This window comes from Balearica regulorum, chromosome 3 (genome assembly GCF_011004875.1).
Source record: "Balearica regulorum gibbericeps isolate bBalReg1 chromosome 3, bBalReg1.pri, whole genome shotgun sequence".
In the NCBI taxonomy this organism is placed as follows: Eukaryota; Metazoa; Chordata; class Aves; order Gruiformes; family Gruidae; genus Balearica; species Balearica regulorum.
In genome coordinates, this window is record NC_046186.1 from 84,220,907 (window position 1) to 84,238,053 (window position 17,147).

At 36.3% G+C, this 17,147-nt stretch overlaps 1 protein-coding gene across 7 annotated transcripts in view; it reads left to right on the forward strand.

The window, feature by feature from the left end:
• Nucleotides 1-17,147, forward strand: part of RYR2 (ryanodine receptor 2) — a 429,918-nt gene that overhangs the window by 185,822 nt on the left and 226,949 nt on the right. For all 7 annotated transcript variants that reach the window (XM_075748765.1, XM_075748768.1, XM_075748767.1 and 4 more), the window contains 3 exons: nucleotides 577-673; nucleotides 11,214-11,288; nucleotides 14,564-14,720. In XM_075748765.1, coding sequence (XP_075604880.1) covers nucleotides 577-673; nucleotides 11,214-11,288; nucleotides 14,564-14,720 — 329 coding nt within the window. The remainder of the gene's footprint in view (nucleotides 1-576; nucleotides 674-11,213; nucleotides 11,289-14,563; nucleotides 14,721-17,147) is intronic.

Consider the following 17,147-nt stretch of genomic DNA (forward strand, 5'->3'; position numbering starts at 1 on the left):
ATTTTTTGAAAAGGCAATACACTGAAATTTCACATCAGTTCTTTTTATCTGGCATAATTTAAAACACAGTTGTGGAATGCTCTTGCAGCTTTGCTCGTTCAGATTTCAGCAACAGCATTGCCAACACCTCCTTTCTATATACCTACTGGTTTTTTAGACTGAGACTCATTCTGTACATTCTGATTTGCTTACATGGTTTCTAGAGCAATCCATTATTAAAGAAAAAAGCTAGTGCATTGCTCAACTACGTCCTAAAGTTTATGAAGAAAACCTTTCTGTTGAGCAGTGAAAACCTTCTCTCCAACCTGTTGCCTTCTCCTATAAACTCCATTCTCCTTGTCCTTGATCAACCCTTTTCTACCTGCTGACTTGGAGTGTTTCTCACTTGGCAATGTTCAGCTGCCTCCCCAGGGTACAAGATATCTTTCCATTCTTCTGACTCTCCTTTTAAAGTAACAAAAAATACCAACAGAAAAAAAAAGAAATAAAACTGATAGTATTTATTACAGTTTGAACTATAATTTTACATGTTGTTGCGTTCAGACAAATGCACTTGATTTTCTTCCTTTATTCAAGGATATCTGATAGGAGGGGATGTTCTGAGGTTATTGCATGGTCACATGGATGAATGTTTGACAGTCCCTTCGGGTGAACATGGAGAAGAACAAAGAAGGTAGGTTTCGAGCTTATAATAGAATGATAATAAATGTTCTGAATCAATATTAAGTGTCACTGATTTTTGAAGTAGATTTTTGAAGGATATTGTGATGAGATGTATTACTCATAAGATGGGATATTGTTGAGATGAACTTTGGACATGAGCCTCTTGCATTTTCTTTTCAGTATTGTTTAAGTCTGATTTCACTTACCGGGTATAAAAGCAATAGTAATTTTTGATAACTTATTGTGTCTTCACTGGCTTAAAAGCACTGGGAATGAAACGTGTTGGTTTCTTTACTGCTGTTTTTTCCTGTAATCACAAAAAATTCCTCAGGACAGCTTATGTTAAAATTACTGCCCAGTCCTTCAAGGCTACTAATCTGGGTATTGATCTCAGGTGTACCTGTCATGGTAGTCTAGAACTTAATTTATGGTTATTTTCTTGACTAAAGGAATCCTAGAATGTAAGTAGAGAAGTGATGACAATGACGGCTCAGTATGTGTCTCTCTGTTAACTAATAAATAAATCCAAATGGTGAGAAGACTGGCACTGAAAGTGACATGTCTCAGTGGAGTGATTACATGGGTGAATCAAAGCCCTGTTTATTTGCTCTAATAAAATATATTCTAAGTTTCTTTTCAGTAGGGTGATGTCATATGATTTATTCCTACCTTCAGTGTGAAGATTGCTAAGTGATAATGTTGATTTTTTGGAATAGTTGTTTAATGCAGCATATTGGATATCTTCATTTCCATGACAAAGAAAGTGCTGTTCATTCATTTCCAAATGACTTTTCTTGGTTTGCAAAGAGAAATGTATTTTTTATTCTATTTTATTCTTATTTGTAATGATAAGAACAAGACACTGGAAGGTCTCATAAAATATAGCAAAAATTATGAATTTTTAAATATTAGTAAGAAAAACTTCAGAGTTTTCTTATAGTTGCTAACCAGCCCTTCCTGGCGATTTCTCAGTTTTAGACAAGGAAGTGGTTTTTGAACACAGAAGATATTTCAAAATGCTGAGAGTTAAAATGTGATCACTTCGTGTTTTAATTTTAGTTACTATGTAATAGATCCGTTACAGTGATGAAAAGATAAGATGATAAATAAATAGGATCCTATAGTTTTCAATTTAAACCCTGCAAAATTCCTTTTAAAAATTGTAGTTGCAGTGTAATTGCAGATTTATACAATGAACAAACACTTCAGTAATGAATTTTAACTCTTAAGAACACAGGAAAACTGTGTCTTTTTACAAGAGTAGCATTATATATAAACCGCAATAAAGGAGAGTGAAGTCGCAAGTTAAGAAAAAATGAATTTGATCTGCTTGTGCATTCACATGATGCATCTTTGTGTCCCATAACATGGGAAGATTAGGGTTCATTTCTTCAGCTGCAGACACCGGATCATTATTCTTCCTTCTGCAACACTTTTCCCCCTATCCGTATAGCACCTGAAAAGAAGCAGAGCTGGCAGACAGCCAATAGTACCTATGTCTTTGTCTTTATATTTCCTGATAGCAATACTGAGAAATGTTGCTTCGCAGCACTTCATAGAAAACAGTTTTGATCTTCTAAAATTTTCCTGTTGTTCAGGAGTTTTCTTTAAGAAACAAACAGAATAAAAATAAGTTCAATTTTTTTCATATTTTCCTTTTCTGAAGTTCTTCTATAGCTTTTCTGAAAATTACATAAAAAGGACATGGAGCTGTTGGAGAGAGTCCAGAGGGGGGTCACAAAGATGATTGGAGGGCTGGAGCACCTCTGTTATGGAGACAGGCTGAGAGAGTTGGGGCTGTTCAGCCTGGAGAAGAGAAGGCTCCGGGGAGACCTTATAGCAGCCTTCCGGTACCTGAAGGGGCCTACAGGAAAGATGGTGAGGGACTGTTTACAAGGGCATGGAGTGATAGGACGAGGGGTAATGGGTTTAAGCTGAAGGAGGGTAGATTTAGATTAGCTATTAGGAAGAAATTCTTCCCTGTGAGGGTGGTGAGGCACTGGAACAGGTTGCCCAGAGAGGTTGTGGATGCCCCCTCCCTGGAAGTGTTTAAGACCAGGTTGGATGGGGCTTTGGGCAACCTGGTCTAGTGGAGGGTGTCCCTGCCCATGGCAGGGGGGTTGGAACTAGAGGATCTTTAAGGTCCCTTCCAACCCAAACCATTCTATGATTTTTACTTACAAACCTAGAATATAATCTCTGATTACTTTTAATTTTATGGAGCTAGGTATAGTTGCTCTGTGCCCTACACTTTCTCCTTTTAAATTATTAATAAATGTAGTTAATGCTTAAACTCTCTATATTTCTATCTCTAAATAGGACTCTTGCCTATTCAAAATAATGTGTGAAAGGATAATTTGCAGCTCCTTTCAGTTTTCAATATGTATGCATACCTTATTTTGATGGGTGGTATTTAACTGCTGGTAGAATTATATTAAAAAATATGGGTATTTTTTGCAGCTATGACATTGTATATTTAATTTGTATTTTTAATTTAAGTTCTGTAACTTTTGCACATGAGGCATGGTAAAGGATGATATATTTTGAGTATAATAATTCCATTTTATCCTTTCATTGCCTTTTGAAATAGTCTGGTGATAGATTGTTGTGCTTCTACTTGGTTTTTTTGCTCCAGCATGTCTGAAGAGCAGCTCAGCTTTGCAGAATGGTAGTGTAAAGGAACACTGAGAAGTTCCATCTCTGTTGTGATTCACTAATTCCTCTATTTCATTTTTATTTTTCTGCAAAGGCCTCCTCTTTATGCCTCTTCAAATAAATAAAAGAACAGACAGTCTTAAAATAACAGTTTTATTCTATAATGTCACCTGGTATCTAATGCTGGAAATGAATAAATTGGTTTGAAGTGAAGGATCCTTGTAGGCAGTTTCTAAAAATAAGTCCTGTTTTTCTCTATTCTTAGAGCGTTGATACAGTTACATAAATTTGAATATAAAAGTGTTTCAATGATTACCAGAAGTCCAAAATAAGCCACATGTTCTCGAGCTGTTTATACTCGTGTGGAACAGCTTTTAGCACAGTGGAGACCTACGATACAGTGACAGTGCAGATACTGTATTCATGATTACTGTACCTAACACAGCTTCCTCCAAGGCAAGGTCATCCAAATCAAGAGCCCTAATACAGTGGCAGAAATAGTCACAGAAAAAGCTGCCCTGGCAGCAGCAGATGCAGGCGTACCGTGGGGGCAAGCACAGAGGCAAAGTGCCTGGGGTACCTACTGCCAAGGCTGCTGCGTCTTGGTGCATTTAAATTCCCGGTGAAGACGGTGCCTGGAAGAATCAGTCTCCTGCTGCTATCCAGCAGAATTTGGCCAAACTTACTGAGAAATTTTGTGTTGTCTGATAATGCTGCCTTTTCTGTAGTGATACTTTGCTCTTGATGTAATGCCAGTGAGATATTATTCAAAGATTACATCTCTGAACTGTAAATAGTTTAAGACTACTTTAAGTATTTGTGTAGTGGGAGACTCAGAGGACTGATTTAAACAGATTCTTGCAGTAGTAACTCCAGAAAAACAGTAAAATAGGATTTCATTGCCTGAACTATTCCCCCCTCCCCCCCCCAAAAAAAATCAGAAAGCTTAAAACAAGTTTTAGTAATTGTAGTGGCTTGTTCATCACACAGAAGTCTCTAGACTGGGGGGCTCCTAGCCACGCAGAAATGTACTTTTCAAGTGGATTGTCCCTGAACTTGCTAGACAGTTTACTTTGTGATTAAAAAACATTCCAGTTGGAAGCAGTGCAAATATAGAGATGTTTGTGATAATATGTTGGTTTACTTGATATTACAGTAGAAAAAAGAGTGGTATTGTTTTTAAATACCACAGGCAGAATAGGCATGACCCTGGTAGTTATCACTTGCTGTGACCCAAATGAAGAACAAAAAAAGCTACAGGCAAAAGGTTAAGTATGCGCAATTTCACTGAATTAAATATAATTTACTGCACATTCTAGTTAGGTATGTTGCTGGTTTAAGGAGAATGTTTAAAGCCTTGTGCATAGAATCCTTAAACTGTGTTTTTATTATATAAAATGCCTTAGTCATCTATAACAAGCTAGACCTAAATTTGCAGTGTTGTTTCTGTAGCTCTTCAATTTTCAGCAGCATTACCAGGTAGATTAAAAAATAAGCGTAGGTATACATATACAGGAGAAAGCGTAGTGTAATCAGCTTGGTGTTCTTCTGGTGGTTAATTTGATTCTATTTATCTTCAAAGCCAGGGGAAACTTCTGCCACAGTACAGTCGCTAGGAGGCTGTGTTTATCTTGACTCCTTTTCCTCCATTCTCTGCCCGCGTGGTTTGTGGCCTGGCTCCCACCACGTGAGCCGACAGAACCGGTCGGTCAGTTCTGCCTATGGGAATGAGGTAGACCCACACAGGTTTCCTTGAGCTATGTATTTTATTTTTTTTTAAATAAAAGATTGTACAGTCTCCTTTCCCACACTTTTCCTCCTGTTTCAAACATGACAAATTTATTAATAATTTTTAATATTTCTATATGTTTTTGGGGGTGTGTGTGTTGTATACAATTATGCAGCAGAATATTTAAATCACTTTTTGTATTACATGTACCTTGAAATGGTCTTTGGTTTCACTTGGCATCTTTTCCTGTGACACTTTTTTTTTTTTTTTTTTAAATCCTTCTTTGGTAATTATAATATTGAGTCTTCACTTTTGACCTTACAATGTCAACAGAATGAATAAATTTATGCTAATTATGGTGGAAGTTGGTATTTAGAGCAGGTATACATTGAAGTGCTTCTGTGAAATTGTTTACTATTGTTTCACTTTTAATTAACAAATTTTGCAAGAAATATTGAGAATAAATTCAGTTTGTGCAGCAAAGATTTTAAAATAAACAAGCTGATTTTTTTCTCCATCACAATTGTATCACTCAACAGCCCCCCCTTTTTTACTGTTCAATTAAGAGGAACTATTTCTTATTTTTATTTTCCTGTAAAAATGTCAGCTAGTTTTTAATACAGTGCTTTGCATGACTGTAGAGTTTTGGATTACTTCGCGGTTTTTTGTTTGTTTGTTTTGCTTTTTGGTTTTGGGTGTGGGGTTTTTTTTTTTTGTTGGTTGTTGTTTATTTTTTATTTTTAACTTAGAAGTCCCCAAAAACTAATGGCAGATAGATGGCAGTGAAAGTATGTAATCAAAATTATTTGGGCTTTTTTTGATTGGATTGTGATGCTTGGTCTTTATTATACCACCATCATTCATATTCTTTTAGAACTTAAAGTCCACACAGGAGTAGAGCTGTAAGTATTCATAGTTACCAGTGTAGGAGGGGGCCACGAATGTTCCGGTTGCAACTAATTTACATTTTGATTTGCAATATGTATTTTAAAGTGATGACTGCAGTGCAATCTGAACCCTTCAGAAATATATCATTACGGAAAGAAATTACCTGTGAGAGAGAGCAAAGTGCTCCTGGCTTTTGCAAAGTATCGCTTGAGGTGGAACAGACTCCAATTTCTCAAAACATCCAGTCAGAATAGGCCTTCAGAAGGGAACGTATGTGTGTAGTTTAATTCCAGAAGCAATTTTGTCATTTCTGCCTTTGAGAGTTTCTTTGTGTTAAATACATTAAGGCTTTTGTAAATTATACTGAACATTTTGTGTTAGTCTCAGAAATGGATAGATAGGGTTGTAAAGTGATGAAAGTCAAAATCAGTGTGACTTGGTCAATTCTAGCTCCTTTTCACATTCCTTTTCATGCCATTCTCTTTAGACAGTTAAAATACACTCTTTGATATGGAATTACAAACTAATGTGAGGTCTGTTGTACCTCAGAAAGGCCAGCATCTGGCATATGTGAAGGATTATTTATGACTGAAACGTGAACTCAGAAAGTTTTCACCCAGCACCAATCAGTAACCTCTCCTCCATGCCCAGAGCAACCCACGAGCCTTGGATAGTAATGGTTTTACTTTTATAAAGTAGTTTGAAAAAAATCTGTAGAGCTCTTTAGTGATTGATTTTTTTCAAATTAAAGCCAGAACAGCCTTGCCTGTCATTGAAGAGAATGGAACAATTTCTTTAGCTTGACCTTTGACATCTTATTTGGATTTAGTCATTTGTGTATAATCCAGGTACAATATTGTTATTTATGCCATACTTATGGCACCCTGATTTATTCCAAGTTACTGAGTTTTACTCCGTTATTTTCTTTCTATGGAATTTAGGATTTACATGTTCTTGAACCAAGACTACTTCTACAGTATCGAAAGGCTGTCATTCAATGTAATTTATTTTAACATCATTTAATGCTCAATTGTAGTTGGTGATCTACACAGAAACGATTGCCCTCTCTCTGCTCAACAATACTTTTAGTAAGAATATGAATTCGATGATGATTCTGCAGGGGGTTTGATATCTGTTAGTCTATATTTAAATCTGTGTAATGGATTCATTGTTGTGATTGGAGGTGAGGGGTTCAGATCTCAAGCTTTGGTTTTAATGTCTACCGTGGCGCGGTGGCTGGCGGGCGCTGTCCATGGTCCTGTCCCTGCCGCCCCCCACCCCAGCCCTGGGGGACACAGCGGGTGGCAGGTTCCAGCTCTAGCGACTGTTTCTGTGAAGGGGAATGAGATGAAAGACATAGCCAGGAAAAGAATGGCGGTGTAAATTTAACTTACAGCCATAGGTCAGACCAAAAATGACTTCATTACACCAACTAATTAACTACATTAAGGTTTGTAGTCAAGATGAACTGAAAGGTCTCAAAGGTTCTGAATTCCTTATAGATATCTTCATTTGAAATAAAAGTGGTTAATATTCTTATTCCATAAATGTAACATATGCAAATAAAGTGCTATTCGGGAAGAATAGAAACAAATGTCAAGAATTAATGTTATGGTTATGGCTCAGAAGGTATAAAGGTATCCTGAGCTTTCTAGGGGAAGACTAACACTCACGGCAGCTTTGGTTGTTCTCTCTTTTTCTTCTGCTGTTTGTGCTTTCCTCATGCATTTACATTACTTTATAATTTCTTAATAAGTTTTTGTAGTTCCCAGGTCTTCTCTACTGTTTGGTAAGTAATGTGTATCTTCTGTGCACTTCACAACTCAAAATTGTGTTTTTTCCATCCTATCAATGTAAATCTGTGGTTATTCACACGTCATTAAAAGCAATGTTTCATTTAACCTAGTAATATCAGTATCTCGTATGGCTTACCAGTGTCAGCTTCAGGAAGGATTAAAATGTTATGAATCATACTTCCTTTTCAGTACTGAACTGTTGTCAAGAGTATAGAAAAAGAAATGAGGTGCATCCTATCAAATAATGTTTTTATATAGAGCAAGTACTAAGGAAGTTGGTTTGAGCAATCTCAGAGCAGTTTACTACATTTCTTGTAATGAAAGGAGTTAAAAATGAACTTTAGATCGCTTAGAATAAAAACATATGAGATGGTCTAGGTTATGAATTTATTCAGCTACTCTGGGGCAACGGTCAGTATGCATGCTGTTATGGGAAAGGCAAAGTGACTTACCCTTCAATGAAGAAGAGATATCTTTTATTCAAAGCCATCTTTTCTTTACCATTTTTTCTGTAGAGAAGACAGTATCTGGCTAAAGACACAAGAGCTTGCACCTTATTCTAGTGCTTTGTGCCAGCTTGGTTTTTTTGTAGCATGCATCTTCTTTCCTGCCCATACAAAGTCTTGCTGCTCCATCCTTGAACCCAATCTCTGGGCTTTTCCTTTTGCCTTCCCTGTAGGCATCCTTGATCCCTAATCCACCAGTCCCCAGCTCTTTCTCAAACTGCTGTCACTTATTCTTTTGCTGAGGCTTTGCTGCTGCCTTCTGACTTTTATCCCTAAAGTGCTATCGCTGTCTTGCTGTCTTCGCTCCCTCTGCTACTGTACCCATTCATTCCTATGGAAATAAGGACAATCCCAGGATCCTTTTTATTTCCTTTGGTAAACAAATTGCATGTTTTTATTTAGGATTTCTTCCCTTCTATCTCTCTCCCATTTTCTCATCTTATGTAACCATCCCAAGACTGATATCTCCCCTTGGAAAGAGCAGAGAAAGGAAATAATGGATGGACAGTCACATAAAAGAACACTACTTCACCCATGAGAAGTCATTCTTTTAAGTTCACAAGGGGAGGTTTTTTACCTGCTTAAAATTACACTGACACAACTGCTATGTATAATCCAAAGCTAGCTTCAAAAGAGTACTCAGACTGAGAACCTGGTGACAGCTTCCGGGTTTCCATTATGAGAAAGAACTCTCTGAAATGTAACAAGGTGCCAACTTAAAAATGAAATATTTGATTAATTTAAGCCTTTGCTTTGACCTGATTTCTCATATAATTAATGACATGAAAACTACTGAATAAAGTTGTTAAATTTTGTATTATGTGAGTGCAAGAATTCCAAATGCTTTTTTGTCAGTTAGGTTCATATTGAAATAAGCCAGGGTGTAACCACAATGTTTCAACTTTAAAAAAAAAAAAAAAAACCAACAAAAAACCCCCTGAAACCCCAAGCAAAAAACCAAACAACACAACAACTCCCTCCAAAGCCCCCAATCAAACAACCCACCCTCTCACCTCCAACCCAAACTAACCAACCAGGGTGACATCTGATCTGTTATTGTTTAGGTGTTACAACATAAACCCAGTCTTCTGGTTGCAGAACAAAAATTTGAACAAACAGCTGAAGAGAGATTGAACTGAGAGGCAGCTGAATGCAAGATTGTTTAGCATTTGCATTTTACTATACTAACGAAGGTCAATTTCAATAAAAAGTAAGGTTGATTTTGAATTTTGTTCCCTTCTATGAGAGAGATAAAAGAGACTTACTAGTACCTGTCAGCTGCTCCTCACACCACAACCATTGCAGCAAATGGCTAAGGTAATATGTGGAGAAAATAGTGGATATAAAGTCAAGGGGAGGACGTTATACATGTTTATATATGCATGTAGAACTTCTTTCTGGTACGTGGAGCATGTGCCAGAGTTTCTATTTATACATTGGTCATGAATATTGAGTGTGAGTGGTTCTGTGATTGTAGCGAGGGATATTTATTTTGTATTTTGACTTTTTTTTTCCCCTGTATAATTTGTCCTCATTCATTTGCAATGTCTGGGAGTGTTTATTTCTTTAATACTTTCTAGTATATTCCAAGATGAGTTTTAGCACATCTGTAGTTTCATGTATTGTTAACAGTACTGAGAAGTATATTCTAACTCATTATTTCCTTTGGTTTCGAACCATCTCTTTCAACCCTGGGATTTTCTCTGTGCTAAGCATTCAGTCCCTCTGTATTATATCCACAGGAGGACTTTGTTCTAGGTACCTGATTCCAAAATTGTGCTCCTCAAAAAAATTGCTTCTAACAAACAATGGGAAATGCCTATGATTGCAATACTAATCTTCTCTAACGTTACGCCTCTGGCTATTTTTGGCAGTGTCTGATCTTGGCTGAAGATCACAACATTTACTCAATCCATAAGCTCTCCCAGGATGCATAAAACTAGACCATTCTTTGGCAGTGTTCCCTGATATGCTTCATGCGATAAGCACAATGACAGCACTCCTTTGCATAAGTGACACCTTTATTCATTTTCCCTAAGGAAAGACCTAGGTTTTTAAATGCTGGCAGTGTCTTAAGGCAGAAATAAAGGTGTAGGCAGGAAACAGTCTAAGGAATGGCTGCCTAAATCTAGAGTGGCAGTGCTTAGTACGCACCACATTCCTCAGTGCTGGCTTTCAAGAGAAGCCAGATTACCTAACTCGGAGCTTTTGTGACCATAAATCTAAACCATTTTGTGTATCCAATATATATCACTTATCTGTGTGTAGAATACTGGAGAAAAAACCCCAACCTTTTTTTTAGGCTCCATAGACTGTTTTTTCAAAGCACTCAGGTTTCTAATATGAGGGAATTGGAGGGGTCATTAAAATTTGGAAATAGGAAGCTATTAACATCTAAGTGGAGTGAAGGTGTTAATATCAGGGTGGTTGTGAAACTTCAGGTGCTGTGGTAATAAAATCCAGTGCCAAACAGGTGAATGTTCACAATTCAATGTAAAAAGTTGCACGGTTATTTTAATAGTATAAGCTCTGAGAAAGCACTATCCTTCTTGTGTTAGTCGTATGCGGTAATTACAGTTCTTTATCATCGTTTCGTATTTGGTTTTTGTTAGAACTTAGAAATACTGTAATTATCAGATTATTGCTTCTTTTTTTTTTTTTTTTCTTCCCTTCTTTCCTGGATTCTCTATCCTTAAAACACTAAGAAAGATGTCTAAGCAAACACTGTATAAATCTCATTGTTATATCACAATACTGGATGCTAAAGAAAATGGAAATGAAATCTGTTTGAGTAACGAGGTCTGAAGTGTTAATTCATAGGAGCTGGTTTTGAATATGACAAGCTTTGAATCTGACAGTTCCAATAATTGTTTTGGCTGCCTTAAAATGAGAGGTGCAGTTAAATGAACAAACAAGTATGATGAATCCTTACAACAGAGCTGAACGTTTAGTCTGTGCCTTTGCTTGATTTTTCAGAACTGTGCATTATGAAGGTGGCGCTGTGTCAATTCATGCCCGTTCCCTTTGGCGACTAGAGACTCTAAGAGTTGCGTAAGTAAAATCTCTCAGAAAAAGAAGTCCGTTTGGGAGGGCGCTTTTTTGTATAGTAAGAGTGTTGCTATAAAATCAGATTGCTAGCTATAAAACCAGACTGATAATACTAAAATCATCTTCAAAAAGTGCAGTATAACACTTTAATGAAAAATTAAACAACATCCCATAGAAAGTGTGTGTTAACACGTATGCTGTGTGTGTTTTGAGTATTTTTTTTGAAGTTGTCGGTGAAGTCACAATTTACATCTTTAACACATACGTGACATAATCAGAACTGTTTTCCTTAAAAATAAGAATTCATGTGTGCCACCCCCTAACTTATTTAAGCCGTTTGGAAGTCTTCAAAGGCAAAAATTTACAGAAAAAATGCTACTTTGCATTGTTGGAAGTGTTGAAATGATAGTAAGGAATTATGCTTTGTTTGTTGACGTAATTACACTGTAAAATTGTACTTAAATTGTATTACAGTATGTGCTTGTGATGATACATTTCGTAGTGACTAATAAATAATTGCTTTTTAAAGATTAAATCAGTGCAGCTTAGAGAAAGGTTACACTCTAATGATGCTATTTTCTGTGTGGGCATTTTATTTAATAGGATGATGTAAAATGTCATCGATAGGGCAGTGAGATTTTTGCTTTGGACTAAACCTGCCCTTCAGGGTGCTTAAGTGACTACGATGAAACTGTAGAAGGATCTCTGGCTTTTTATTTTCCTCATTGCATGTACTTTCCTAATAAGCAGTGGTACTGGAGCAACGTGGGGATTTGAGAAATTACAAGTTTCTGTTACGACTGTCACGTATCTCACTTTGACAGGCATTGTATACAAAAATTTGGAGTGTATACATTTGAACATATATAACTGAGAGAAATTGTGAGAACTGTCAAAACAACTAAGCAAAGGCAACGCTAGTCTTTCTTTTTAAGGAATGTGACTTTCTTACCAGGAAAAAACCCAACAAATGAAGTCCCAAGAATAACACTCCTACAAGTCTCTCAGCTCCCTATCTTGCTCTACGATATTCTAATAGCTTTATACATTCATTGCTGAATTACAGGCACAATCCTATTTGTGCAAATGCTTCAATTTGTAATTTAGTATATGTATGTCTGAAGTCCTCCATCAGTTCTAGTCCTTCCAGAATGACTGCAGATGTAGTATTAATTCTCTTAATTTTATATTATTCTGAAGAAATCGTTGTTTCTGAACTTTCCTCATTAGTGGAGAACTCTCATAAAAATTGCCTGGGCCGTCTGCATGTGCAGCCTGCTTCTTGGCATGCCCTGCCATGGGACGCCAGATACTGTTGCTCAGCGTTGCTTTCTTTCCCAAAAGGTGACAGGGGTCATATTCTCACATTGCAGAAAAGAATTTTTAGTAGTCAGAAATGGCTTCACAAGATATTTTCTGCTCAAAAGGCTTTTCTTTTAAGTGCACATGAATTGTCCTTTTTCCTATCCTGCAGGCATGAACTAGTGGCATGGCTCAATTGCACTACGTTTATTTTCTTTTTCTTGTGGTCCATACCTATTGGGTCCAAGAGAAAATTGAATCAGACTAGAGAAAAGGCAGCTCACCAGCATGGCCCATAATATGAAAGGTGCAGAGCTGATGTGTTTTACCAGATGCAGCGATACAATAGTTGAGATTCATGACCTGACATTTTACTTAATTGAGAAGCAGAAGTTGTGCTAGAACACTGATACTTAGATGTGCTTTTATGGAGTATACTGACTTTGCTGTGTAGAAGAAAGAAAAAAAGGAATGCATTTCAAAGATAATAAGCTTCCATATTTCCTTCCTCCCCAAAGTCCTCATCCCTTGACTTTAACAGAAGAGACTACTTAGTTTACAAAATAAAAGAGCTGAGGGGAAAACCTCTTCATTCTTTTGGCCTCTTTAAAATGAATAACTAAAAAAGTTTAGAAGTTTAATTAGTGAAGTGTAACAAATCCTGTTGTGATACAGAAGCCAGGTATTGCTCTTGCATTTTAAAAACTCCTGCACTTTAAGAATGCCTGCCAAATTGGTTTTGCATACAGTATGGCCAAGTCTTAAGAACACATGCTTAAACAAATGGATATTTGTATTGAATAGGTAAGTGCTTTAATCTGCTACATATATGTGTCAAGGAAAACAAAAGTTACTTAAACCTGTGTAAGTGCCAACTTAAGGGATTTTCAGACTAGGCTCTATGAATGTATACAAACCATATGCATAAGAACTTGTCTTGTTTTAAATGCTGTACCTGGAATTACTTTAAATGCAAGTGAGAAGATGCAGTAATTCAAAATTCTGATATGGGAGTAAGTTCATAGGTTAAGTTCAGAAGGATGTATTTGTATATTTCATTGATGATATGTGAACATTTGTTGATAATTTTAAGCTATTTCAAGCCACAGGAAGCATAGAAAGTTGCTAGTATTTGTGGAAGCACATCAGAACCTCAGCAGTATGTTATAACTCCATTAGGATGGGCATTTTGCAAACACAATATATATATATGATTTCTTCTCCAAAAAGTAGTGTGCACCTACATCTAAAGTGTACACTTTTGAAGATATAAGACTGAAGAAAGTTTCGTGAAGATCCAGGAAAACATCCTAGCTGTGGCAATTTTCCAGTCTGAGGAAGATTCGAGAAGCCTTCTGAAAAGGCTTTGTGAAATGCATCCTCCTTAGTAACCCCTACACAAATTCATCTTCAGGAATTAATCAGGAAGAACAGAAGAGCTGAGTTTTCAGTTTAAGGCAAGAAGTTAGAAACTTGCAACCTATGCTTCAACTTGAGTTCTTGGGGAGCTTAGATAGAAAATCTTTTCCTTTCTTCCTTCATTTCCTCCTATAGAACATGAAGAATCTGTCTTTGCTTAATAATGAAGCGTGCTGACTGCTGACAGGAGAGTGCTCTGGGAGAGTGAACAAACCCGGCTGCTGGTAGATGAAACGTTGGAAAGGGAACTGCCAGATCTAAACTCTTTGTGTACAGCATAAGCCTCCTTTTCCGTAGGCGGTCTGTATCTCCTCTCAAGAGGAATTCAATCTGAACCAAGGCAGGCTGAGCAAAGGAAGAGGTTAAGATTATTTATTAGAATGGTTTTAGAGGAGATAACCACAAAGTAGCCATTTTCTTGCTGATAAACCAACATTTAGAATTTTATCCTTTTACCAACTAGTTGGCAATATAATGTACTTTAAAACGTTTTTGCCAGTAGTTAAAATCTATGTTTTTGTTTTTAAAAACCAAATGTTTCCTATGAACTTTCTTAGGTGGAGTGGCAGCCACATTAGATGGGGACAGCCATTCAGACTAAGACATATAACAACAGGAAAATATTTAAGTCTCCTGGATGACAAGAGTCTTCTTCTTACAGACAAAGAGAACGCGGATGTAAAATCTACGGCATTCTGTTTTCGGTCTTCCAAGGTATGGAATCAGTGCAGCATTAATATAACTAGCAGTAATTCCAGTATCTTTATTAAGCAAGATTTAGTTATTTCCTGTTGCATGAATTATTGAACGTTCTACCTTTTCACTGCTTAAAAAAACAAAGCAAAAAACCCCTTAGTATAATTAGTATCTAGAAAGCTTCTTTTATCATACTTTCTTTGGGTAATGCTATCTGGCTGTTTGTTTGTGGGTTGGTTTCTTTTTTTTTACTGCTTGCCCACTTTCAAGCAGTTTCCTTATTTCTTATTTGTTTTTCTGATGAACTTCCCTGGTACTTAACTGCTTATATCTGTTGGCTGACATAGGAAAAATTTATAATATTGTGGGTTATTTAGATTAAATTGGAAAAATCAGGATTTCTTTCATCAGATACTTTACTGTAGTCTAATTCAAAGTTACGGTAGTTTGAATTCTTGTTTGACACCTTCAATAAGCATTTCAAGTTCAGAACAGTACTGTGTGTAGTGAGTAAACAGTTTAAAATAATACTGTGATAAAGTCTTTAATATCCTTTGATTTCTCCTACTTTTCACCTGCACCGTGATGTTGTTGAAAATTTTCCAGCAATAATGTTGGGTTTTTTTTAAAAAAAAAAAAAATTTCTAAAATATATAGTAATAATAAACAGAATTATTCAATAACTTCTCTGTAGCATTTACTTTATGTATTTTTAGTTTTTTAGGTTTTTTGTCTGCTTGGGAGGATAAGAAATGAATATATACCTGAAAGGAGGTATATAGACTTTTGCACTCTGATAACAAAGACAGGTGATTGTTTGAGACCCTGACAATATGGGGTGCTTTTTAAAACCAATTAGAAAAGCCATATAAATAATTAAATATTTTAGGACGATGCAGTGCAACTATATTGGGGAATTTCTGTTGCAGTTACTATAGATCTCAACAGTTATTCTCCTTTGAAGCAAGAGGGATAAAATAATTCATGCGCTGATTCTCCAGAGGGAGTCTTCAGCAGTGGTTACTCCAAAAAAGAGTGGAACAATATACTGCATTCTGCAGTTACATGGATTATTTAGCCTCAAAAAATACTCAAAGGCAAGAGTTGTTAGCAATACAGAGAGTATCTTTTGTTGTTGTGCAGAAAGTGGTTTGTTCCTGTTTTCTGAGTAGAATATGCACATGTGTTTTGGGGATTGGACAATGTTGTATTTTAAGTTTCTTCATTCAGTTTTTTCAACCTGAATTTGGAAGTGTTATCTGAAAGTATTTTGAGGATTTATATTTTGTCCTACTATGTTCAAAATAAACAGTTAACATCTTTTTGATTTAGTTGTTAAGTGACCAAACCTATTCTATGCTGAGCAGCACATGACAGATATAATCTTACTGATACTTAAATATGGATTTTCAAAGAAATTGGAAGCTTGGAAGATTATATTTGATGTTGATTTTGTGATATCAACATTCATTTTAACCAAAAACTTATTTGGAAGGAATTGTGGAGATGCCACAGGGAGGACGAGGTTATGCTTTGCTCTTTGTTGCTGAGAATTAATCCAGTCTCCTGCTTAGGACTTCTTAAAGTAGAGTCATGTTTCACTTTATTAGGATACAGGTATTGAAAATTTTGAGGTGCCTTCCCTCTCTGGAAAAGAGTGTTAAATATTTCAAAATTATAGCAGTCCTAGAAAGGCTTCTGTAAAGAAGGGAAGCAGCTTCAGGGGCCTCTTTTCCTTCGAGTGTACGGACAAGCCATCCAACCTTTCACTTGTGTTGTTGCATGTAGTTAGTCCAAAGTAATTATTCCTGGATAAGAGGCAACCCCTAATCTTCTCTGTTGAATACGAAGCATTAATAATTGTCAAGTGGCTAGATCTTTCTTATAGTGATTTCAGACCTTTTTACCACTGTCATAATTCTTCCGCTATCTCAAAAGTTGTGGAAGGAAGAATTATGAAGATCCCATTTGTTGTGCTATAAGTAAGCTAGCTCTAAATAGGCAAAACCAGGTATGGGGAAAGAATACCCTTATTTGCAGTGATAGACTCAGTTCCTTCAGACATGTGAGTAGATGATAATTTCAATTTCCAAATTAAAAGCAACTTACATTTTCAATATTTTCTCTGCAAGCATGAATCCCCTTCAAATCTGAAGATTCAGATGCCAACATACATGCTCAACATTTATTGTTGATTTTAACTTCATTATATGCAAGGGCTTTACTCATCATATTAAACACATTAGCTTGCCAGCACTGCATTTAATAAATAAGCAGAAGAGAGCCAGAAAGCTGAAGTTTTATGTAAGATGTCTTATATGAACCAGAATACTTGACTCATATGCTCAAAGTAACACACGCACACAAGTACTCTGGTTTTGTTCAGGGTTTTTTACCAAAACACAACTTTCTGGTACAGAAGCTGAAAAATTAGATCAGAATCTT